At 41.4% G+C, this 27,156-nt stretch overlaps 1 protein-coding gene across 3 annotated transcripts in view; it reads right to left on the reverse strand.

Moving 5' to 3' along the window:
• The window catches only part of PLD1 (phospholipase D1), a 149,895-nt gene that overhangs the window by 36,705 nt on the left and 86,034 nt on the right, over positions 1-27,156 (reverse strand). For 2 of the 3 annotated variants that reach the window (XM_042456829.1, XM_042456830.1), the window contains 8 exons: positions 24,301-24,411; positions 22,198-22,404; positions 20,907-21,120; positions 18,727-18,855; positions 18,286-18,404; positions 16,845-16,958; positions 10,996-11,106; positions 9,204-9,292 (listed from right to left, as the gene is read on the reverse strand). In XM_042456829.1, the coding sequence (XP_042312763.1) occupies positions 9,204-9,292; positions 10,996-11,106; positions 16,845-16,958; positions 18,286-18,404; positions 18,727-18,855; positions 20,907-21,120; positions 22,198-22,404; positions 24,301-24,411 (1,094 nt within the window). The remainder of the gene's footprint in view (positions 1-9,203; positions 9,293-10,995; positions 11,107-16,844; positions 16,959-18,285; positions 18,405-18,726; positions 18,856-20,906; positions 21,121-22,197; positions 22,405-24,300; positions 24,412-27,156) is intronic. The other variant, XM_042456831.1, reaches the window with a different exon arrangement.

The following is a 27,156-nucleotide window of genomic DNA, read 5'->3' on the forward strand; positions in this document are numbered from 1 at the left end:
TGTAATCAAACATACACACCTGCTTTAGTTTTAATTAAAGGTGTCATCTGTACAAATCAAGGTGGATACTGCAGAAATGAGAAATAATAATTACAGATACTTGCCAAAATAATTATAAAAGGGTAATTTATGAGCAGTCTATTTTCATTCAAAACAGCCAAGCTTACTTATAAACTCTCTCTCACACACACGCATATCCATGTAAAAGAAAGATGTGAGCTAATTAATTATATATGCTATGTACTACTTGAAAAACAAAGATATGGCTATGACTGGATGGAACACTCATGTCCTTCCATTAAGGTTTAGCTATTAATGCAAGAGTGAATTCTTCTACATGAGGCCTAGATCATTAAAAGAACCCGTGCATTATTTGATAGATTTGACAGTAACTATGATTTCATAGCAATATGACTGACTGTGATTCAACTTGATCTGTTTTTGAAAGCAGCCCTACATAAAATGGATTAAACTGTTGGACAACATCCATTGAAAACAAGTACAGATTATAGATTGGAAAGCACACTTATGTCGAAAGCACATCAATCTACCAAGTATCTAACACAACCCCCAGAATCTGAATCTTTCAGTGTTCAGGAGAGGAGGCTCGGGATATTTCTTCAGGGAAAGACAAGCAATATCTTGTTCGCAGTGGCTCCATCCTGCATTATCTGAAAGCAGGTCAAAACTCCACTCTCTGGTAAAGCTAGATTATTATTATTTTTGCCACCTGCCCACTATGCATGTGCACCATTGCACAAGCACACCACCAATGAACTCCAATTACTTCTCTCTTCCCACTCAGATGCCATTCCATTAGACCAGGGGTGCCCAACTTAAAAGGAGGTAGGGGCCGAAATTAAGGTCTGCTAGGTTGTTTGGGCAGCCAATAGGTTTAGGACAGGGAAATCTAGGACATTTAGGTGACATGTAGGACATTCAAGAAAAATGGAGGACATGACCAAATAAAAGCTGGAAGCATATAAATGTAAATCCATACTTCTTAGCCATGCTCAAAATGGAGGACATTTTAGAATCCCTCCTCCTGGACAGGAAGGCTGAGATGGAAGACATGTCCAGGAAAAGGAGGGAAAGTCTGGTCATCCCTTCCCTCCCTCCCTCCTTTCTTTCTTTCCTGCCTTCTTCTTTTTTTTTTTTTTGCTTCTTTCCTTCCTCCCTTCCTCCTTTCCCTCCCTCCCTCCTTTATTTCCTTGCTTCTCTTTCCTCTCTTCCTCCTTTCTCTGCTTCCTCTCTCCCTCCCTCCTGTCTTTTCCTCCTCTTACCCTCCCCTCTTCTTTCTTTCCTTCTTCACTTCCTTGATTCTTTCTTTCCTCCCTTCCTCCTTTCTTCCTTTCCCTGTTTCCTCCCTCCCTCTCTTCTTGCTTTCTTTTTCTCCACATACCCTCCCCCCTTCTTTCTTTCCTTCTTCACTTCCTTGATTCTTTCTTTCCTCCCTCCCTTCCTTCCTCCCTTCCTTCCTTCTTTCTAGAGGAGGAAGAGAAGGAGGGGGGATGGGGAAAGAGATAAGGATGCCTGTGCACCACATTGTCCTCCTCCTCCTCCTCTGTCAAGTCATTCGCCTTTGAGCCAGCTGGGGGTTTTGCCAGGTGCAGCCTTGCTGACTCGGCAGAAGAGGAGGAGGACAACGCTGGGCCGGGGTCCTTGTCTCTTTCCCCATTGCTGGGCGGGCAGCCTTGTGAGGAGGAAGGGGGCAGATGGGAGTAAGAGATAAGACAACCTGCCCACGCATTGTCCTCTTCTGTCAAGCCATTCATCTTTGAGCAGCAAGGCTGCCTGCCCAGTAAAAAATGGTAGTAGTTTTTTATGGCACCAGCACTCTCTGGCAGAGGAGGATAATGTCTCACAAACACAACAGTCCATAATTCCTAGCGTACTGAGCCAGGGCAGGTTAAGGGGTCTCAAAACTGTATTATTTCCAGTGGGTTTGGAATTAGATGAGGGTTTTTCATAAATTAAAAAGTGTTACTTACTAACTACCATACACAACACACACACACACACCACACACACACTCATATGTATTATACATGTGTGCAAACACACACCAATATATAGTGTATATATACCTATATTTGTGTGTGTATGATTTATATATATATGATGTGTGTTGTGGGAGTATCATATTAATGTGTGTGTGTGTGTGTGTCGTGTCTGTCTGTGTGTGTGTGTGTGTGTGTGTGTGTGTTTGCCAAATCGGATCAAGGAGGAGGAAGGGCAGTGGGTTTCAGTGGGTAGAGACTGTTCTGCATCCAAAGCCAGGGTTGGAAATGGATCAAGGAGGAGAAGGCAGGGGTTTCAGGGTAGGGACTGTTCGCATCCAAGCCCAGGGTGGAAAATGGATCAGGAGGAGAAGGCAGTCGGTTTAGTGGGATAGAGACTTTCTGCACAAAGCCCAAGGGTGGAAAATGGATCAAGGAGGAGAAGCAGTCAGTTAAGTGGGTAGAGAGACACAAGACCGAAAAGGGGAAAAGAGAACGACCCAGCGGCAAGAGGCTCAGACCTAAGAGAGAGGAGAGGGAAAGCAAATAAAGCAAGAGCAAGATCTCCAAGACAGCCAGGGAGAATCCCTTCAGAGAGCCCAGAGTCAATGAAGGAGGCTGTGAAACGCAGGGAGGGAGCACTCTCCAAAGTTCTCTTTCAGTGGAGGAGAAGGCAGATTCCATTTGAGAAAGGGAGGAGAGAAAGGCTCTATCCCCCCCCCTTGATCCAGACCTTCCGCTGGGAGATCAGATGCCTCCGAGGGCTCCCTTCCCTGCCTGGGCGAGATCAGATGCCTCCTCGCGAGGAGGCTTCCCTTCCCTGCCTGGGCGAGAGATCAGATGCCTCCTGCGAGGAGGCTTCCCTTCCCTGCCTGGAGAGATCAGATGATCTCCGAGGAGCCTTCCCTTCCCTCCTGGGCGAGATCAGAGCCCAAGCGGGCAGGAATGCCTCTTCGAGAGGAGGCTCCCTTCCCGCATGGGCGGGGATCGATGCCTCCTCGCGAGGAGCCTCCCTTCCTTGACCTGGGTGAGATCGAGGCTCCTCGCGAGAGCCTTCCCTTCCCTGCCTGGGCGAGATCAGATGCCTCTCGTGAGGAGCCTTCCCTTCCTGCCTGGCGAGATCAGATGCCTCCTCGGAGGAGCCTTCCTTCCTGCCTGGGCGAGATCAGAGCCCAAGCGGGCAGGGAAGGCCTCTTCGAGGAGAGGCTTCCCTTCCTGCCTCTCCCGTTAGAATGGGTTCTCCCCACACAGAGGGAGGTTGCAATCCACCAGGGGAGCTGTTAGTCCTTTGGCAGATGCAGGCACTTGAGCAGCCGGGACTCAGGCGCTTAAAGCGCTGAAGAGATAAGCGCCTGTAAACCATAAAATAAAATAAAAAAATCCTTATCTATTATTGAAAGACCACAGCGGACAAAGGGGTGAGGGAGCAAAAATGGCAGTTACGACGATGGGGACAGAAAGGCAACTCCCCAGGCCAGCCCCATCGCACCCGCTCCTCCCATCCAGCATGATTTCAAAGGCTGTCGTTCCTATTTAAATGCTCCGGTTCCTATCCCGATTCAAGGGAAAAATGTAGGTTCGACCCTAGTACTTTTTTAATGCGCGTTAAATGACGAAAACACGATTCAAAATTTTAAACCGCTCTACGATTCGAATTGTAGTGGGGATGATTGCGGGTTGCTCTAGAACTGTTCTAGGTTTAAATCGGATCCTAGTAGGAACGCCACTCCTAGGATTCGATTCGGAACGCGGGGTTTCCCCTAGTGAGAACAATCTCTTTGCCAGGCAGGCAGCCTTGCAAGGACGAGGATCCTGAATCCCAGGCTGCTCGCCAAAAGCGTGGTGGCCTCCTCCTCCTTTTCCACTCCCATCCACACCCCAGTGAAGACCCTGGGCCCCTTATCTTAATGAGCCAAACCCCTGCCCTCTCTCGCTCTTTGGCTTTCTCACTCCCTGCTGTCTCTCTGCCCTCCCGGCTCTACTCTGCTGCTTGCCCTGCAAAAAGCTCCTCCCTCAGGGCCTCACTCCCTCTGGGGTGAGAGGAGCTGTAAGCCTGCCCCCAGCAAAAGCTTTCCTGGGAAGTCTGGGGGAAGAGCCCATTGCTCCCATCCTCCAAAGCCCTGTGCGATCAGGGAGGACTCTGGGAGCCGGGACATCCTCCTCCTCCTGATTATTTGGCCCCGGGCCTCCAGAAATCCTTTGGCGGGCTGCATGCGGCCCCTGGGCCGCAAGTTGTGCACCCCTGCATTAGACACTCACCCATATGGTCAGCCACTCAGTTGAATGTGTGATGCACTGCCTGTACAGTGTATTAGTGCATTGAGGTGTCAGTGTGCCCGGTGGCAAAGCACAATCGTGGAAGCTCCCCATACATGCCCCTTTTCACCCCACTTCATCCCATGCCCCCTTGTTGGACTATCTGGTTTGTGTATGTTGTAATTACATCCATTGCATTATTGGTGATCCCGTTGGCTTTGCCACAGTCCCACACTAGCACCAGGCTGTTTATATGCTGGTGCAAAGATGAGCATTTATTGTCTTGATTAGGAGTATCCCAGCTTCTTTTTGCTCCAGTTTTTAGCCTCTTAATGCAGCTTTGTTTCGCTTCCCAACCGTTGTTGCCTCATGAGTTGTCTAAACCTTGTGCCTTCAAAACAGCTAGAAGCTACTTTATTTTGCCTGTGTGCTTCATCTCAGAGTTACTCACAATATAGGTCTTGCCATATTACACTATAGATCTTGCTAGTCTCCATAAGGTTTCAGATGATTTTAGCTCTCAAAGAGACAACATCCTCCCTCATCCTCTCATAGCTGTTCTAGTAGGCGAAAACTAGAGCTTCAGGCAACAGTGTTGACTTGGAAACCTCCAAAAGAGATGGATAGAATATTTGCAAGTACAGCGCGTCCGCGTCATACGCAGGCGCGCCTTATGCGGCTTGAGCATATGCGCTCAAGCTGCGGGGCGCGCGCAGGGCGGAAGGGGCAGCGTGTCCCATTCAATTGAATGGGCGTGCGCGAGCCCCATTGTTTACAATGGGGCTTGAGCATAGGTGGAATTCGCCTTACGTGGAGGTATCCGGAACGGATCCCCGCGTAAGGCGAGGACCCACTGTATTTATTTCCAGGTCAAAAAAACAGGTTTCACTGTGCCAAAGTATTGCAGAAACTTGCCCCATTTTTGTGCAACTTCCTCTTTTTTTTTTTCTGCAGAGGAAAAGAGTTTCCTACCTCGAAAACTGTTCTTTGTGCAGAAAAAAAAAAGGGGGGGGGAGTTTGCACAAAACACTCAGATGATTTTCACTTTTCAGCTGTCTGGGACCTTTGAATATTGGGAGAATATTGTGGAGGAATAATTGTTTTCTCCTGCAGTGGGGAGAATATGTCCTAATTATATGTCTTTGCATGAGAAGACAAAAAATGATTTATATCCCCATTCTTCAAGGTTGTGTTTTCATCTGTCCTCTGCATAGGAAGCCTACTGCCTTCATTTCACCTACTGTGATTTGACTGAATTGGAATTTGACCTGCCTTTGCCTAATTCTAGCCAATGGGTTTTCCTGAAAGGCCCAAGAACTTAGATAATAACTCTTTCCTTCTGTGCTTGAGTCATAAGGAAGCCTCTCATATACTGGTAAATCTTACACTGGCTGTCTGCACCTGCTGTGATTCTGATAAACATCAGCTCTCCCTTTCTCTCTCCAGGCAAGCTTTTCTGTATAAAAATAGATACCTCCACATTATGCTTTCTGTACAAAAAAGAGACTTCCACATTACATGCAAAGATACGTTTGATGTCACCTTTAGTTTGGCCCACAGAGGGACTTCATGAGAATCACATTTTTCACAGTGCTGAGAATATGCAGGAACATATTAAGCATCCTTCCCCCTCCATCATGATGTTGAGTATTTTTGTCTATTTACAAGAAAATCCAGTTGTGAAAAATAAATAAAATGTCAAAGTCTGTTGTGTTCTGCTACTGAATTCAGGCCTGGGGCTTCGACCTGGTTGTGGAGTCCAGGTTATGCAAAGTAGGACTGGAGCCAGAAATGAGGCTGCATGTCTCATTATCAGCAGCAAAGCTGTAGGAAATAGCTCTGGAGGCTGTGAACTGACTATTTTGCTTTGACAGCAAAGTAATCTGTTACAATGACTCCGCCACCACCTGAATCACAATTATACTAAGGGAAGTACATAACTCTGTAGCATATAAAGAGAAAACTGAGGGAGAGAGTAGAAAAGCTATGTTCGGCACCATGGAAACCTCAGGCTTGCAATTAGAACTATGGAAATGTGTGTGCATTTGCATAATTTCTTCTGCTAACAAGAGCTCCATTTCCCCCCTAAAAAAGTGGAGAATGCCTTTCAGCCACCCGTGAGAATTAAAGGAATTACAGAAGCACAAGCGAGGGAACAGCAGATGTGCAAAGATATTGAATCTAGAATTCTGGAACAGTCACAGCACTGTAGAACCTGGTTCTGCCCCTGTCTCCTGAACATTGCTTTCTAGTTCAAATAACATGCCACATGGTGGGAGATTTAGGACTGGATTAGCAGCTTCAGTGGGAGAGGGGGCAGGAAAATAGCACAGGGGACATCCACTCACCTCATACTACAATTAATCATGGCACTCCCTGTGGTTACATTAAGAAAACAAAGTTAGGACATCCAATAATGGTAGATACAGTTTGCCCCTCTTTTCCACAACTACGAAACACAAAGGTGGATACTTAATACTCTTTTGTCTTTGGTCAACTTCTCTATTTCTATAATATCAATGTTTTAAAGGAAGCTTGTGCTTCTGCCTAGCACACTAATATTGGTCCTTTCTACTGCTCAAACAAATTGTTGTTTTAAATAATTAATAATTATATCTTGAATACAATACCTAATTTCAATAACAGCAATTGTCAAATATAGAATTACTCTGTGTGTGTGTGTGTGTGTGTGTGTACCGTCTGCTTGTTGAAACCTTGGTACTACATCCAGTACCTTGGTACTTGAACATCGCAACTGATTATTAGTTTCTGTCTGACACTTATGGAACAGCTATTACCTCCTTGTCACTTACTCTACAGGACATCCTGTAAGGTTTAGGCATCCCATGAGAAAGGGTGGCAATGGCATACTACCCTTCAAGGCTAGTGTTAGCTATAGAAAATCTATATCCCTGAGCTGAGTGAGTGAGGGAACTGGGAGCCTAAATGATTGGGTTGGACAGAACCTCTGAGTTTCCCCCTTTCACCCACAGGAGCTTTTGCATAGGTTTCTGTGGGATTTTACATGCTGAATGGACTTAGTTGGATTGGTGTACTGTACACCTTGACTGGGTCTGTGATCAGGCACTCAGCTCCACCAGGGATAGCCTGAAGAAAGAGGCTCCTCCCTCTTAATCTTCCGGCCTCCTATTCCCCTCCAGCTATGCTGTGACTGTGTGGGGGAGAGGCTTGCGTACCCTAATGAAGTTGTGAGCTATGCTGGCGGTGGTATAATAGCCACCGACAGGGCCTCCCATGCCAGACAGGTCACAACCAAAGGGTCTGACCAAGACCTACGACCCGAGGACCTCACTGCCACCGTCCATGCCTGTCAAGGCCTCAGCAGTCGAACCTCTGGTTTAAAGGGTGAGGCCAGTTCTGTGCACGTTGCGCTTCACCAGAAAATCCAGTGCACAGGCTCGAAGGATACATCCAACGTCATCAACGCGCTTGTAGAAAGCACGGATGAGTCCTTCCTGAATCTTTGTTCACGAAGTAAAGCCAAGAAGAAGAAGACACCTTGACTTCAGCTGGAAGTGGTGCAGTTGTTAAATGCCTGTACTGCAGCCACTCACTCAGAAACCATGAGTTCAATATCAGCCAGGGACTCAATCTCAGCTCAGGCTTGCATCCTTCCGAGCTTGCTAAAATGAATACCCAGCTTGTTGGGGGCAGTTAGCTTCCACATTGTAAACCACTTAGGGAGTGCTTAAGTGCACCAATAAGAGGTATAGAAATGCACTTGCTATTGCTATTGCTACCATTTGCTATTGCTATTGGTACCATCTACTTCAGACAGTACACTACCTTGTTTGAGTATCTGGTAATTGGCTGAATGTATAAGAGGAAGGCCATGGCAAAGCTCCTCTGAATAAATCTAGCCAAGAATACCCTGTGACAGGTTTGTCTTATGGTTGTCGTAAGTCAGAAATCACTTGAAGGTAATAATAACAAAAGTAAGGCAATTCTGTCCCCACTTAATTAGAGTAATCTGAAATGACTGGTTCATACTTCTGAGAAGACATAAGGTCAAACTGATAGAATTCATTTATACCGTTCTTCTACCCATATCATATTCTAAATGGCTTCACAGTGTAAGAAATACAAAACAGAAAATAGATCAAAAAGTAAAACTACACCCTATGACTATTGCCATAAATAAGTGTGTGAAGCAGCAATCTAAAATATGCTGCAAAAACACCAGCAGAAGTAAAATTATGTGCAAAAGATGGGGACAGAGCCAAGCTGGTTAGAGGCTGAAAAGGTCTCGTATGAGCAACTCCTTAAAATCAATACTCCTTCAGCAGTTATGTGACTACCTAGAAAATCAACAGTCATATATTTACTGACTACTTTTGGAAACAACCATAAATATCCCCCACCATTTTTCAGAGAAAAGAATGGCCTGGTGATGTACCAATTCACATTAGAATTTCTGAGTATTTACCTTACTTAAAATCCAGCAACTTTTCATCTAGAAATCACCAACATTCCTTTCTCTCTACACACACACACACACACACACACACACTTAAATTGTTAAGAGAATAATGCAAAACAGAAATGCAAAAATTCAAAGATGTTCTCAGTCATTCTGAAGCAGGAAATAAATGAACAACAGCTGTACACTGGACAATGGTTATTTCCACGTTTAAAGGCCCTTGAGATGAATATATGTCTCCAGGCACAAACATACACAGAGACAAAAAAAATATAATCTCCTTAGTGAGATCACTGTGTGAATGAGGAAAAGACAACCATGACAGGTAATTATTGATGACAAACCCACCCAATCTGCAAGATTAATCCAGCCTTCTGAATTGTTTTCACTTTATCCCCCTCCCCTGAAACTGCTGAAAATGTCTGGGCTACAATATTCTGACTAGCCATAATTAGAAATAATATTTTTCTATTAAATCCTCTGATTATATTTTTGAGCAAAATTACCTGTGGGCTTTGAGGATTCGTTGTGCAATGGCATCACCAATCCGGTTAGATACGACTTTGTCATCAGCACAGCTGATAAAAAACTGGTTCTACAGTGTGGGTAAAAGCAAGAGAAATTATCTGAAAATATTCAATTTTAGTAAAATTGATAGTTACTAAAAGTTATCTGAGATAATGACATCTACCAAGGCAGCAGATTACCAATTGGGAATTTTGAGGTTCTTTTGAATCTCATCTCACTAACAGTGATGGAATTAATATTCAATAATATTTGAAAATGCTAAAAACATCAATTAATGACATACCCACCCAATTTGCCAGATTAATCCAGCCTTCTAGGATTGTTTCCAACAAAACATTGTTTCCAACATTAAAGTTTATGCAAAAGTTTGTGTATGCTTGTCAGTATTTTTCTGGGAGGAGGGGTCCATAGCTATTAATAGACACTATAAAGGGATTATGACAACCCCCAAAAGTCAAGAACTGGTGAAAGCTCTCAGTGGAACTTAGCATGAATCTGAGTTCAGAACTGATACTTTTTTTAAAAAGCAAAATACTACAGATCCTAGAATCCCATAGTTACTATGGGCAGTGGCCATATTAACCGCAGAATTCTGGAAGCAGTCCTTCTACCACCAAGAGCTAATTTTCCATAATGAATACCAAAATCCTCAGCAACACACAAAATCAGAAGCACTGTGTAAATAAAAAAAATCATCAGCAGACAATTCAGTGTGGAATGGGTTTCTCAAAGGAAGGGAGCTTGATAAATAATGTGCTGAAGTATAGGAATAAACTATACACAAGTCCCACTGATACCCACTGGTATCTAAATACTTAACTGTACATAGAGAGATCTTGTAGCACTTTTGAGACTAACTGAAAGAAAGAAATTGGCAGCATGAGCTTTCGTAGACTTCAGTCTACTTCCTCAGATTTTGGTGGAGTGGAAGCCAGGTACAGACATATAAATGCCATTGGTATGTGAGGATTTCAATACAAATTACAAATCCTTTGTGTATGGAAATGAAGTTGCAGGTCCAATTTTAATGATGGTTGTTAATGCAGAAAGACATAGGGAACTGGTAACGTTCACCAGCATAGGTACTATTGAGGGCACTACACAAGGAGATATCCAGTATCTCCTTGCACAATAATTTTGGCCCTTGTGCAATGGAAGCTGGACTGTTCAGAGGCAGCTTTAACCACTCACAGCCACTGATTGGTTGTGGGGCTCTTCTCAGGTGCATCCACCTGCCACCATACAGTCAGAGAAGACGCAATCTTCACCCTTGTCCAAACTACTACTTCTTTCCCTTTTGTGCAAGAGCAGCCACATAGTGCCTAGGTGCAGCTGAACTGCTATTCAGTGGTTGGAGTTGGGGGGAGCTAGGCTGTAGCTGGAAGGAAAAAGGAGAAATCTTTGCATCTTCATCCACCAGTGTAACTGCCTGGAAGTGCTTTACACTTTGTCGGTGGTGCAACAGGTTCTTGGTCCTGGTCTATTGTTACTTTCTCCAGCCTGACCACACAATATTCAACCACTTTTTGTTGCTACTGTGTGCCTTCAAATCGTTTCCAATTTATGGCAACCCTAAGGCAAACCTATTATGGCAAGATTTGTTCAGAGGAGGTTTGCCGTTGCAATTCTCTGAGACTGAGAGTGTGTGACTTGTCCAAGGTCACCCAGTGAGTTTCATAGCTGAGCTGGGAGGTGATCCCTGGTCTCCAGAGTCGCAGTCCAACACTCAAATCACTACACCACACTGGCTCTCATTTGACCACTATGTACCTCTATATATATGTAGTGTGTGCTGTTCTCTATTACACTGACGTAAGCAGCATGGATGGATTCCTCATGATACTTGATCCCAGCAGACCAATCAGCAGCAGAACGCAGCACCTAAAAAGGAAAGTATTCACTTTTTAAAAAACTTCTTAAACATTTATGTATAAGATGAGTTTTAATCTTGCTGCAGTTGTTGAGTCCTGTTGCACTAAATGAAATTGTTGTGGTTGTTGTTAACTGCCCTGGAGTAAACCTTGACTCATGGTGACCCTGTGGATGAGACATCTCCAAGACCTCCTGTCCTCAACGGCTCTGTTCAGGTGCTGCAGGCCCAGGTCTATGGCCTCTCTAATTGGTTCCAACCATCTGGCATGTGATCCTCCTCTCTTTTTACTGACCTCTACCATTTCTAGTATTATTGTCTTTTCTGATTCATGCCTTCTCCCCAAATAAAATGTTCTGCTAACTCAGCTCTAAATTCTAAGGAAAATATCTGCACCAGATTCTTTTTTTTAAAAAAACTGTCATTACTATGGCTAGCACTACTACATTTAAATACTGAAAAGAATTTCCTAATTGATTCAGTCCCATACCAACTACGTACTTATATTTCCATCATGCAAACAGAAATTGTAAAGTGACAGAGTAGGAAACTGCCATACAGTCAATCAAAACACTGATGTGTCCAGTTCATACTTTCTCCTTCAGGAGTGAAGAATACACAGGCCTCCAGATGTTGCAGGACAGGAATTCCTATAAAACTTCACCATGGGCTGGGGCTGATGGAAGCTGCAGTACAGTGTTTGGAGGGCCGCTCAGTCCCCACCTCTGGTTTATGCTGCCTAGTTGAGGTTTTCCTGGAATTCAGCCAAGCTTCATTCACAGCCTCATAAGAAGATACTGGGGATTTTGCATGCAATGCACTCAGCAATGTCCCTTTCCCAAAAATTCTATAATATAATGAACCTGCAGAACACCTCCAGTATACTAGCAGTATGATCTTTCCTCAGGCTTTTTGGGGGGAAATGCCAGTCAGATCTGGGCTTGTCATTGCTGCTAGGATAATAAACAATTTGTTGTTTGTTGTTTTTGTGTGCCTTAAAGTTGTTTCCAACTTATGGAGTTGTCTTGGAATGATTGAAGATTTTCATACCTGGCTCCATCGCTGCTAAAACGTCCTCCAAACGTCCGTAAAAAGTGGGGGAAGCGCCTGTGTCTGAATGCCAGGTATGCTTCCTGAATTGTCATGGAAACATCGCTCCCTATAGCATTCCTGAATTGTTGCAAGGGGAGTGGATTTCAAATGAACGTAAACTTTGCATTCATAGGAAATCCTCTCCCAGGAACATTTCAGGGATGCAAAAGAGGGAGCCACATTTCTATGATGATTCAGGAAGCGTGCCTGGCTTTCAGACACAGGTGCCTCCCCCACCTTTTAGGGACGTTTGGAGGATGTTTTAGCAGCGACAGAGCCAGGTATAAACATCATCATTGGCTCAGAGGATTTGTCATTGTGTTCTTTTGAGGAAGCAAATGCATGACTTGCCCAAGGTCACCCAATGGATTTCCATGGCTGAGCATGGAATCAAACCTGGATCTCCTAGAGTTTTTAGTTCAACACTCAAACCACTTTACTATACTTGATCTTTTAAGTACAATGGGCCCTTCCCTTATGCGGGGGATCCATTCCCCCCATGCAAGGGAAAAGCATATATGCTTGAGCTCCATTAAAAACAATAGGGCGCATGCATGCAGTGCACCACGTGTGCCATTGTTTTTTCCTGTGGCACAGCTTCAGCATAAGCTGAAAGCCATGTATAGTGTGCTGACATATGGCGCAGGTGCACTGTAATACATTTTTTTAAAAAAAGAACTGCCCATCCTACAGTCTCAGTGATCACCCTGCATGTGCTCTTTGCTCCTTAAGAACACAAATAATTGAATCTCCACTCCTCCAAAGTCTTCAGAATCATAGAATCATAGAGTTGGAAGAGACCACAAGGGCCATCCAGTCCAACCCCCTGCCATGCAGGAACTCTCAATCAAAGCATACCTGACAGATGGCCATTCAGCCCCTGTTTAAAGACTTCCAAGGAGGAGGAATGACTGGGGAAAAGAGAATGAGAGAAAGCCTCCCTAAAAAATGTACTTTCTGTCACAGTGGTAACACATTCAGGATGTGGGTATTATTAGGGCAAGCTCCATGGCTGAATACAGAAATTTGAATTGGCTTCCTGGATCAAGCTCAGTAATTTAGCCACAGAGAAATGTCTGTAATCTGGTGCCAAGAAATCACCATACTATCTGGGGATGATCAGAGTTGTAGTCCAGCTCCTGTTACTCAACTAAAGAAGGTGGAACACATTTGGAGGCACCAGGTTAAGGAAGGTTGTGCAAGAGCATTATCCCATCTCTTAACATGCAGTTGGATGTACTGGTATAGAATTAGATGTTCCAGTAGCTACATGCTATTGTGATCCCACTTTAAGTTGTCTTGAATTTTAACAGAAGAGAATAATAAATAAAATGAAAACTGAAAAAGTAACTTGTGGGGTATCACCAGAGACAAGCACAGTTTGGTTGGGAACCTTTGACCAGCATAAACTTAGATCTTTAAACAAGCCTTGTTACTAAAATATAGATGAGTGTCATGCAAAAGGTTGGTACTCCACCATGCCATTGTTAAATGGTCAGGTAAAAATATAATATGAACTATTTGAGGCTGCAATGTGTTTGTCTTTGGGTTTAATACAGAAACTACTTGAACTTCTTTCAATTCATTCCTTCTCAGGTAGCAGTAGCTGGACCCATCAACAACCTCAATATATCAAAAGAAAAAAGCTCTGTAATTCTAGTGAAGATTCTATCAATTGTTTTCATTTTATATGTGGTGGCTGATAAACATCATTCAGTTTGAGGTGAAGTTTCTCTACTCAGAAATAAATTTTGTCAAGCTGGGCAACTCATCTGATGAAAACACCGGTTGTCAGTTCATAAAGCTTGGGGATGATGGATCATTTTCAATCTCACAGCATCACAGTAAGATGCAGTCAATCTACTCGTACAGTCTCCTACTTGAAACTTCTTTTCAGCCTTTCCGCTGAGCAGTTGCTACACACAGACATGGTATGCTGCCTCAAGATTATTTCCCACAGTGGAGTCCTCCAAACCGTGAGACAAAAGACAGAGTAGGCTCAGTGAGACAAGGGTACTCTCTAAATGTGACTTGAGTATTGCATTGTTAACTGAACCTAAAACTTTAAAACAGTCAGCTGATTTCACAAACCAATAGAGATCCTATAAAACCTTGCCTTTAAATCAGTAACTCTGTTGAGGTAACTCAATGCACTCAGCAGCAAAACATATTTTCTCCTTCTATATTTGACAGTGGTAGAACCCTGATTCAATTATGGGAGGAGCAGCAGTAAAATCAAGAATGGATTTCCTGCCCCATGGTGGTGAACTCACTGACCGCCCATGCAGTTAAAAGAATGAAAACACTGCTTACTGTTAGAAGACAAGATTGTCAGTCATACTCTTTTTCACATCCTTACTCTAATATCCTAGAACCAATTGAAAAATTATATTCCTAACTGCTTGGCTCACTTATTTAAAATTATTAATGATCTGAAAGTTTACAGTCCTGCCAATGGCCTCTTTAATACAACACTTGTTCTATCATTCATATATATTTGAATGCTACTCACTACTTGTTTCTGTGTTCAAAAAGCTACTTTGATTGAATGCATTTGGTAAAAGAAGCCCAGTGTACTAGATACAGTTTGGAAATGCTGCCATTTGGCAACTCTCAGCTAGCTGCAGTGCCCAGACCAATTTAGAGATGGAACAAATGCAATTTGCAGGGAATAATTTTCTAAACAAATCAAGCCCACAAAATGTTTTAGGAGCAATCTGTGGTCTCCTCACATGCCTTTGGCTATTTGCACTCTTCAACCTATTTAATGGTGAATTGATTTTTGCCATGGGAGTAAGTCAAGAGTTTTCTGCAGATTGTTGTTTCTACATGCATAAATGGAGTTCAGTGCCACTCTAGCCTATCACTCTAAATGGTTTGTACATCAAATGTATGGGTATGCATACTCCAAACTAGTTGAGTATAACACCTTTTGCCATGATGCTAGTTTTTCATTATGTTATGGGCTTTCAAAACTGACTTATGGCAACCCTATTATAGGGTTTTTTCAACAAGATTTATTCAGAGGAGATGTGTCATTGCTTTCCTCTAAGGCTAAAAGAATGTGACTGTCCCAAAGTTACTCAGTGGGTTTCTGTCATTGAGCAGAGATTTGAACCCTGGTCTCCCACAATCCTAGTCTAACACTCAGACCATTACACCATAATGTCAGATTCATAGAATTTTAGAGTTTGGAGTGACCATGAAGGTCATCTACTCTAATCCTCAGTCATGCAGGAATATACAGATAAAGCACTCCTGAAAGTTGCCCATGCAACCTCTGTTTAAAGACCTACAATGATGGAGAGTCTACCACCCTGTGAGGTAATCTATTCCACTGTCAAATATCTCTTACAGTAAAAAAAAAATCCTAATGTTAAGATGGAATCTCTTTTAGTATTGTTTGAGCACAGTGATACATATTCTAATCTTTGGAGCAGCAGAAAGCAAGCTGGTTCCACCTTCTACAATGGCATCCCTTCAGATATTTAAAGATGGCTAACCTAGTTGGAGACTAAAGTCTAATGAAGTTACCCCAACCAGTTGCATCTGATTAATGGCACTTTGTAGTTTAACTCTTGCTTGGACAGGGGATATGACTGTGGTTTTGAACTAATATGTCTTGAATGTGGTGCTCTATTACACAATATGATAGTTTGCGAGGTGATGGCAGCCTACTCATTGTTGTGTGTTTACCTGATCGTGCAGTCCTATCCTTACTTTTTATCCTTACTTTTTATAAACTATCATTTGTTTATATTCTCCAATCTGCCTGTATATGAACCTATGGTATAAAACTAAGTTATGTTTTAAATTGGAATTTTGTAATTGTGCTGGCCAAATGGCTGTAATAAAGTTGTTGTTTTTGTTGTTGTTGTTGTTGTAGATGGCTGCACCTCTCAGTCCTCAGTTCTCCAAGATAAACATATCCAGCTCCCTAAGTCGTTTCTCATAAGGCTTGGCTTCCAGACCCTTGATTGTCTTATTCGCCTTTCCAGCCTTCATGAAATTACCCAGGACCAACTGATCTTGGCACAAGGAGATCACAGTGAGTCGGGAGAAGGGAAAACTTTCTGAACTTGATTCTACCTTGGATTAAACATTTTGTGTCCAGGCCTCTGGCTCTAGAAGATAATTTATGTAAAAGATGCTGCAGTCAAGTCCTGGTAGAGTTGTGGGTAATCACAAAGTTTGGAAATGATCCAGGAACTCCAGCAGTGCCTATCTCAAATATTCAGAATCAATCACAAAGCCTACAAATAATGGCTACAAAACATAATGATTACCAATACATACTGACAGCAGTATTTTCAAACATTCTCTAATGATGAATAATTAATCAGGATCTGAAACACATTTATTGGGAAACAAACTCCACGAAACTCATAGGGATTGCTTCTGAGTAAATGTGTTACTCTTTTTAAAATAGAGTTTGATGTTCTATTGCTTTTCAGTCAAAAATTTCCATGGCCACAGTGTCCCATAATATGTCAAGGATTTAGTGCTATCTCTTAAAAGAAAGTGACATTTGATCTAGTAGTTTATGACAGATTCAATTTAAGGGATGTTTTACGAGGCTTCTCATGAGAGAAGTCTAAAATCTAACCTCACAGCAATGGGGCAATAATAAATTTTATGTGCCAAACACCAATCTTACCTGCACATTGGCACATATAGCCTCAGGGACTTGGTACTTCAGTTCATCAGCTGTTCGTTGAGATTTTGGCAACAGGAAAGGATAGGACAGAGATCTATATTTGGGTTTCATGATCTTGGTGATAAAACAAAAAACAGCAACAATGAAATGGATAAAAATATATTCTCAGACTAGAGTCTATTCAATTTTAATATCATCCTGAGGCTAAAATTCCAGACATATTTTCCTGGACAGAAGTGGGACTTAATTATGAGTAAGCATGGATTAAGATTGCACTGCATATTTCTGAATTGCATTTTGGGGTGTTTCTCACCTATTGCAGAGAATGATATTATTCCCACATTTAGAATTGTGACTAACATCTCAGTGTTAATGTTGCTTGATTCAACTGGAACTGCTGAAATAAATGTTCTGTTTGCAAGTTATAGTTAGAAATGTTTTGAGCTGACGTGATTTTCCTGCTAATGCAACTTGAAACACAAACACTACTTCACATAATGTTTCTCAATGAAATGTAAAAGAAATGTTGGGCTTTAGCACCATGAAAACCTCAGATTTGAATATTTATAAACATTGAATTCAAGATTAAATGGTATGAATTTGAACTTGGTGATTTGTTTTCAGTTGTCATTTTTAAAAAATGCTCCAACTTTCTTCTCCTTTAGAAAGGATATTCCTGTATGTCTACTTCAAGTCATATATCTTTATCTTTTCCCCTTTTTGTTCTTTCTTTCTGCCATTTTACTACTTTGTCTTATTCTAATAGTCTGGAAAGTGTTCTTCCCATTTTCAAACAAACCTTCTGACCATTCTTCCTCCTGCCTATTTTCAATATGATGTGTATGTCTAAAAGTTTGCAGAATACTTCACCAAGAAAGGGGCATTTCTGCAACCTATATGAATAATGTTCAGTTGGCTCTCTGTATCCGCAGATATTTTCCAACTATCCACAGCTTAAAAATATTTAAAAATACATAAATTCCAAAAAAGCCAACTTTGATTTTGCCATTTTATATAGGTGACAACATTTATTACACCAAGGTATAAAATGGGACTTGAGCATTCATGGACTTTAGTATCCACAGAAGGTTCTGGACCTCCGAAGGCCCACGGTATATAGAACAAAAGTGTAGTGAAATGTTTATTCTGCAGAAAACCTCCTATAAGGTGAGGTAAATCAGAATACCAAATGCCAGATTTTCAGGCTTCACCAGTTTCACCCAAAATTGCCCCATAGTTTCTAGACACAGCGACTAGAAACTTGCTTTTTAAAAACAAACAAACAAACAAACAAACAAGAAAGCTGAGGTTACTAAGATGAAGCGCAGTCTTATTCTGTACTTGTGACATCTTGGGACAGTTCTGCACAGGCAGCAGAATAATGGGGCAGAGTGGATTGCATAAATGTAACTCTCTGTGCACCAAAACCCCCTACACTTACCTTTGTGAAATTCCAACGCTGAATGAAGTGGCGAGCCACATCCCGTGCAGCTTTACCATGCACCACGGAGGCAATGTCATGCCATGGCATCCTTGGCATAGTGTAGCGATCAATGAAATCTATGTAGGTACAAAAGGAAAGATGCATCATTTTCCCAAAGTAGTATCAGCTGCTACTTTCCATGGGCAGATGCTTTCTATCGTCATCTGGTTGGTTAGTGTGGGAAGGAAATGTTGGACTGGATAGTTCTTCATTTGTGTTTCAAACTCATTTCCTCGCACTGTGATGTTCCATAGAAACATTCTTTTCAATAATTGCTTATAAAAATTGTTCTCAATTCTTTTAAAATTGTTTTTTTTTAATATATGTGAGATAAGGAGTTCCCCTGACCACAGACAAAAAAGAATGTAGGCTGTCATAATCAGAAGAAAGAATACATACCAGCAAAGGGTTTATCAAGCTGAACCCAGTCTTTGAAGACAAAGTTGCAATAATCTTTTCCATGCCAAAATCGGGTTTCACCAAGAAGCTCTCCAACACCTGTCTTCAAGCTGCGGATCGAACCTTTATCTATCCCAAATAGTCCAACACATACAGATTTTAAGAACTTCTTATTAATGGGTTCTTTCAACATAGTATAAATAATATTAGCACTGAGCAAGAAACATTTTAGTATGGTGACGTAAACTACTTCCTGGATGCAATCATACTGCAGTCATATACTTACTTCTTTCCTTTGATTATCTTTACATTTTGTGCCAAGGCTCTGTGGCAGAGCCCCTCCTTTGCATGTAGAAGTTCCCCAATGCAATCCCTGGCACCTTCAGGCAGGATGGGGAAAAGCACTGAACCCCCCCCCCCCCCAAACATTGAAAGTATAAACTGAGATAGACACCATTGTTGGATCCAGAGTTCAATCCCACCCCTAGAGATACAACCTTTGATGAAAGTGGAAGTGATCGGATGTCCAATTCTGTTTTTAAAAGGTTTTTTAAAATTAAAGAAGCTGCATGAGATGGCACAATTCTTGGAGGCATGTGGAAGCAAGACTATTTTTTTTTATCTTTTGGCGGGCAGGTGGGCTGGCTCAAAAAGTGGATGGAATTTGCATGTGGCATACGTATTTCCCACCTCAGTACAGATAACACTAAGCTAGATGGGCCAACAGTCTGACTCACCATCTCCAGGAGACAGGGTTTGAATCCCTACCAGTCATGGAAACCCACGGGTGACTTTGGCAAGACACACTCTTTTAGCCTCAGAGAGAGGCAATGGCAAAACAGATCTGAACAAATCCTGGTAAGAAAATCCCCTTGATAGGGTTGCCATATTTACCATTATGGGGTTGCTGCTGCTCATAATTAGCAAAGGCACAAAGAAGCACGCAAATCATTTCTACGACTGAGTCACTCTGGCTGCATCCACACTACAGAAATAATCCAGGTTAACACAATTTTAACTGCCATGGATCAGTGCTATGGAATTCTGGGAATTGTAGTTTTGTGAGACATTTAATCTTCCCTGTTAGAGAGCTCTAGTGCCTGACCAAACTACAACCCCCAGAATTTCATAGCATTGAGCTATAGTAGGTAAAGTGGTGTCAACTTGGATTATTTCTGCAGTGCAGACACAGTGTCTATTTACATTAAACGATGGTGTTACTAAATCACTTTGCAGGACTGCTGTAACAATTATTGTATAATATATGTAATGTGCTTATTGTGTAATAATATAAAATGTAATGTATATAAATATTGTGATTTCTTTTTACTATGTCTGCTTTATGTTTTGAATCTTAAGGTACTCATTTTATCTCCATGCATGTTATCTCTCTGACTTGTCTCTGTCTGTCTGTTTGTCTAGCTGTCTAAGGTACTTCTGTGAAACACCAAAACTCTATTTCCCTGTAGTATTACATGTGTTAACATTTTATGCAGACTGCCTTGGGAGGCATTTAGTTCTGAATGGTGGTACAGAAATATTGATAACTATTTTGATATGGATATATACTGACATATGTACTGATATACTGATATTGATTATATTGATAAGTAATTTTTTTCAAAATAGTTTTAATTAAATTTACTACACACATTGTATATAAAACATACCAAAAACTAACATAATTTATTCCACATATTCTTCAACCTATGATATATCCTTTCCCCATCAGCATCATCTCTTCATACCACACACCATTAAACCATTAACTTCCTCTTAGCAACACTTAATTGTTATAATTATATGCATCATATGTCTTATCTTCCAATTAATTGTTAATTCTAACATCAAATTTATGAAGCTGTTCTTATCACTGTAAGCTTCATTATCTCTCTTAGATTATCAGCTTCAATCCAAAAAACAACTATCACAAAGTCACCTCATGTATTACTTATATGTGTTGTTACTATATTTTAGTCTCATAATACTGATAAGTAATTCTTGGGGCATCTTCTCCCCATCACATCTCACAGATTACAAAGACAATAAATGCAGCAACCCTTCCTTCTGAACTGTTCAGGCAGTGCTTCTGTCAGGATCTGCGTCATGCCCACCACTTCTTGTCTTATCCCATATAACAGCTGCAGTTCTCACCAATACGACAGCAATAACTCACTCACTCGACTCGCTGTCTACGCTGCTCACGCTGTCTGCATGATGCAGGCCATGACGGTGGAGCTGCTTGTAGATGCTGAACCTGGCAAATTTCCTAGTTTTCCCTATTCCTTTCATTTTTGAAGGATCTGGTGGGTCGTCGTAATTTCCATATGACAGTTTCACTGCAGGCTCTACTGGAGGTCCAGCAGTTGATGGGTCAGTTGTTTCTGCTAAAGACTGAGGACAGAAAAGGGACAGGTAAGGGCCAATCTAAATAGTCAGAAAGAAAGAAAATAATGTAGGATAAGAGAATCATTGAGTTGGAAGGGACTGCAAGGGTGATCTAATCCAGGAAGGGGCAACTGTGGCAGCCTAGGTTTCTGCATTAGACCCCAGCAGGCCTTGGAAGGCTGCACCCTCCACTGCATGTACTTTCTCTCTCTCTCTCTCTCTCTCTCACACACACAGACAAAACCAAACCCTTTTTGCCCTAAGATGCCCCCAAACACTGCATCTTGGGACCTCTTTTAAAAACAAAAGGCGAATGGAATTAACTTTCTATTCATTTCTTGTTTCAAAGCCTTCTGCCCCAAAATTTGTTGGAAATGCCCCCCACAGTCAAAAGAGCCCTGCATAAGACATGCATATACAGTGGATCCTTGTTATCTGCTGGGGTTCAGTTTTAAGATCCACCGTGGATAACAGCATCCTTGGATGCTCAAGTCCCATTATATAAAATGGCATAGCAAAATGATGTCTCTTATATAAAATGGAAAATCCAGGTTTGCTATTTGGAACGGATACTTTTTTGGAATATTTTCAAGCCATGGATGCTTGAATCTGTGGATAAGGAGGGCCGAGTGTGTGTGTGTGTGTGTGTGTGTGTGTGTGTGTGCACATATATATATAATGTACATTATAATGTTGCAATTTTCTTTACTTTTTGCCCCCCCCAAAACACAAAAATTAATGAAAATGTCCTCTACACCCCTTGAGGACAGTTTGGGGCATGTTGGACCAAAGAATAATTGACCCTTTCCATCCAACTGCCACTGTGTTGGCCTCCGAGGGAAAGAAGAATGGCCAGGATCAGACTTAATCCTCTTTCCCTGTGCCATTCCCTTTTCCTTGTGTGTCATATCTTATTTACATTGTAAGCCTGAAGGCAGGGAACTGTCAAATTAACAATCTGTAAGTACTCCAAGAGCCTTTGTGGCTTGCAAGTGGGGTATAAATACTGTAAATAAATAAATAATCTCAGATATTTCACATACATATGCATTGCATGTCCAATATTACAGAAATCATATTTACGGAGAGATTTGTTGAAGACTCTGACTTGGTGTTTGTCATCCGTTTTGCACTGCCAACATCAGTCAGTCGATGTTCGTTGTCATCCCATCTGCCATAAGCCAAGTCAATGCCTCCAACGAAAGCGATGGACTGGTCAATGATCACCAGTTTCTCATGGTGAGCCCACAAATACACAGTAGATGACACATGATCTGGGTGCCTCATTACCTTCATAAGGGGAAAATGAGTTGCATTATCAGTAAAGGGTATTTTCTAGGAGAAAGGCAGCATACAAATGAAATGAAATGAATTAATTAAAACAGTCAATGAGGATAGGGTTTTCTATAGAGTTACAAATCTATGTTTATTTTAATTCTAAAATTTTTCTCTCCTCTAGGAGAAATTAAGAGAAGTATTGCACATTTTTATTTATTTCATTTATATATACCATGGAAGACCCAAGGTGAGAGCCAGTGTGGTGTAGTGATTTGATTATGACTGGAGGCCAGAGTTCAAATCCCCTGTCTGACCATAGAAACCCACTGGGTGACCTTAGAGGGAGGCAAAAGCAAACCTCTTCTGAATAATAATTGGAAAGAAACCTTTGTGATTAGTTGCCATAAGTTGCAAGCAATTTGGAGACACACAGCACCAACAACACCCAAAGCATTATAAGACTCATCATCATCATCATCATCATCATTATCCAGCAATAACAATAATAGTAATAATGTATTGAATTATTATTTCAATTTCACAATCTCTGCAGTCTCATTGGCTGAAGTTTTAGAAAACCAATTATCTGAATTTAATCAAAGAATCGAAGAGTCAGCGAGGTATTGTCAGATAATGTAGCATGTTCCCAGTAGTGTCACTTTTTGTAACTGTGCTAATGTGATCTTATCTATGGCATATTTTTCCCCAGTGCTTTTTAAAAACACATTGTATGAAGATTTTTTTCACGAACAACAATATGTGTAATTATCAACCTATTATAAAGCACTGAGGAGCTGAATCATATGTTCAGCTGAGAGCTGGATTTGGGCACATAATGAGAGCTATAAAATAGTATGGAGAAAATGTAATTTGAAGCAGAGGAGTAGTGGTCTGGTGCTTAATCCTCTTACTGCCTGTGACTTCACTGCAGTAATTTTTCCTCACAATGTAGAAAGAGCATGCACATAACATGGCAGCTAGAGGGAGAAATAGTTGTCAGCAAGAGTGGCAAGCCTGTTTAAGATTAACCATCCATTCCCACTTCAAATTGCATCATCTGATCAGTACATGACAGCTGTTCCATGGAGGCCCCAGTTCCACAAATTTAGGTCTCAACCAAATATGTAGTTCTGGTCCAAAATTTCCCAAAATCATGATATGGAAAATCTGGACATGGCAAAATTGTTCAGCATCAGAATTTCCATGCAAAATTTAACCATGGTCAGCCATGTAGGAATTATATAGCACAAAACCCATTATTTTCTGTGCAAGAACTTTTTTTTTATTCTGAAAAAACGATTCTCTGTACAGAATGCTTGGTCCCTGAGCAGAAATGTTTGGGCTTTATTGGTACAAAACAACAACAACAAACAAGTTTGCTCTACAGAAAATCCCATGTTTGCACAAAAAACGAGGGTTTTCTGTTTGTTTGCATAGAATTAAATCTCAACCTATAAATCCTCATTGGAGTTTACTCAATATTAATCTCAACTTGTAAATACTCTATGGAGTTTATCACATGAAGGTGATCGGGAATTTATCCTATGAATATCCTGGAAAAATAGCGTAATCTTTTAACATGTTAACTTTTTAATATGTTTTTAGCTTTTTAAATATTATTATAGTTATTTATACTATTTTAAATTTGTTGGACTGCTCTGTAGAAGAAGGGTAAGATATAAATATTTCAAGAACAACTAGAATAATAATGAATTGGATGCATTGGATGCTTTACGTTAAATTAATTCAAAGGAAGGAAAGAAGGTAGCCAAATTATGAATATCAAATTTACAGGAGTTACGTTTACCCTGCATACGATAGATTTATCATGTATGCTTTTATACTTGTACTTATGCCTTACCATAAAAAGAAATAAACAAGCATGTATGTTAAAATGGTTATAAATACCTTGATGTTGGGATGTAACCGCATTAGGGTACGCTTGGTGTACTCGCTGTTGATGCCAAGAGCAAGCTCCACCTCTTTGTAGAGCATGACAAAGATTTTCACTCCTTGTTGCTGTCAAGAAACAAAGCATGATTCAGATCATGTATATATTACTACTCGGGCAAAGCAAGAATGTTACTTATGTTACTTTCAGAATGCAATTGAGTTGTTTGAAGAGCAATATTGCTGCATTTTTACTAAAAGGAAAATGGGAAAAAAATCCAAAGCCTGTTGCCTGTGGACATTAAACAATATAACTCTTGTCCTTATTTGGCTGCTTCTAGTCATTGGCTAGGCCAGCATGGTCTAGTGGTTTGGCTGTTGGACTAGGATCCTGGGTTTGAATCCTTATTAGGCCATGGAAACCCACTAGTGATCTTGGCATGTCACACCCTCTCAGCTTCAGGGGAAGCCAGTAGCAAATCTTGCCAAGAAAACACAGATAGGTTTACCTTAGGGTTGCCATAAACTGGAAATAACTTGAAGGCACCCAACAAGAAGTCACTGGCTATGCATGACACTTCCTGAGACAACTCTGCCTGTATGCTTAGATAAAGAGAAGAAGCCTACTTCACTTTACCATCTTCTGAAGCAAAGGAAATGATTCCTAGTTGTGCCTATTTCATAGTGGCACTTTGCAGTAGAATGCCTTCCATGGGGATGTTCTTTCAACCTCTAATGCTCTTCTTCTAAAAGCAAATATAAAAAATTCCTCTACAGGAAAGCCTTTGAAGGATGTTAGCTATTTCTACTGCACTGTTGTCTAAGTATTTCTACCTATATGTTGCTTTTGGATTTGCCTTTCCATTTGTTGTTGTTGTTGTGTGCCTTCAAGTCGCTTTTGATTTAGGGAGACACTAAAGCAAACCTATTACAGGGCCTTCTAGGGCTGAGAGTGTTTGATTTGCCCAAGGTCACCCAGTAGGTTTCCATGGCCGATTGGGGAGTTGAACCCCATTCCCCAGAGTTGTAGTCCAATGCGCAAACCATATCATGCTGGCTCTCTGCCTTTCCATACTACTAGCTTATAAGCAGGATGAACCATAGAAACATATTGCTGGGCCCCATGGGACATTGTGTTCAACCCCTTGCTCAAAGCAGGATCTCCAGCTAAAGCTTGCCCAACAGGTGGTTGTCCAGACTGTTTCTGAAGACTTCCATATGGAATTACACTTATATCTTATCAGTGGATTTCCCAAAGGCATATGGTTAGCCTGTGTCATAACAGACTGTTGAGTTAGATAAGCCTTTGGTCCGACCCAGGATGACCTCTGAACGTATGATATGTTCATATGTGCTTGAAGCTTAGAGACTGCTGGATTTTCCATTCAGGCCAAAGCACAGGACAACACTGAAAGAAAGAGCCAACTCTGCTCACCTTTTTGACCCATAAGAACTTGGGTAGGCAATTAAACTGCATTGGCAAAAATCTTTTAGACTGATGATGATTGAAGTATCCCATTAAAATTAGCTTTCACCAAAAACTCAATAACAGGTCCAGCCAACATAACAATAACATATGAACACAGCCAAATGATACTCCCTTGTAATTAGATCTCTATCTTCTTGAAGTAGATCGATGCCTACCATTAGCAATGCAATGAGAATCCATTTGGAATGTAGACATATATAATAAATCATCCCATGAGGGGATGGTATCTTTCTGAAAGATCCATTTCCACTACCCTTTCAATTGTTATTTGCATCATTTACAGCAGAGAAAAGTCTGTGGTCTAGAATACAGCTGCCATTAGACAGGAATACAGGAAAAGGGGTTAGTCAATCCCCTCCATTCTGTTATGAAAAGGGTCTAGCCTTTTTGAGTGGTTAAGTTGATTACTTGAAAATTTGCATGGTCTGGATCATTGATGGGTAATTTGCAGCCAAGGAGAGGCTTCATAGGCATGATTCTCCTGTTTTCTGACATTTGTTATTCCTTCTCCTTTCTCCAAAGGGGAGAGGCAAGAAAAATTAGTACAGAGCAAGAAGCAGTAAAAGCTGGGGCGGTGGGCTCACTCAAAGTAGGGCAAAGTGATTTCAAACAGGGTCAGCCTACTTGGCTGGGAGATGTTGCATCTTGAAGCATCCACACTTTAAGTACTCTTGTTGTTGTGTGCCTTCAAATAATTTCTGATTTATGGTGACCCTAAGGCAAACCTATCATGGGATTTTTTTTTTTGCAAGTTTGTTCAGAAGGGGTTTGCCACTGCCACCCCTTGAGGATGAGAGAGTGTGACTTGCTCTGTTCATATGGCTGAGCCAGGGTTTAAACTCTGGTCTCCAGAGTAATAATCTAATGCTCAAACCACTGCACCACACTGGCTCACACCTATAGCTATTTATATCACAGCATGAGTGAGAGTAATGTTGCCTGCACTGTGTCCTCTAATACAGTATTTGCACCCCCCCCTCAAGAAAAACAAAAACCCTATAAAACACAGGGGAGTTGCACCTCCAAAAATCTCAGGGAGGACTGTTTTCCTTCTAAAACAGGGCATGCTTGTCAATTTTGGAGCATGCGCACACGCACACACATGCGCGCGCATGCACTCAAGCACATAAAAAAGCAACAGAAGTGCCCTTCTGGGTACTTCTGGGTTTGTGTGAAGACGATTGTGCAGCTGCTGTAAGTCCAGGGGTGATGAGAAATGCCTCCTGGACCCTCCAAATATGCCTACCTCTGCTCTACAGAAAATGTTATTCAACATAAGCTCTGGGGACTCAGGCTATCATTCTAGTTAAGAACAAAACTAAATACTAGTTTGGTGCAGAGGAGACAGTATGATGTTTTAGTTGAAAGTACCAGCCCAAGACTTG

Source organism: Sceloporus undulatus, chromosome 3 (genome assembly GCF_019175285.1).
Source record: "Sceloporus undulatus isolate JIND9_A2432 ecotype Alabama chromosome 3, SceUnd_v1.1, whole genome shotgun sequence".
NCBI classification, from domain to species: Eukaryota; Metazoa; Chordata; class Lepidosauria; order Squamata; family Phrynosomatidae; genus Sceloporus; species Sceloporus undulatus.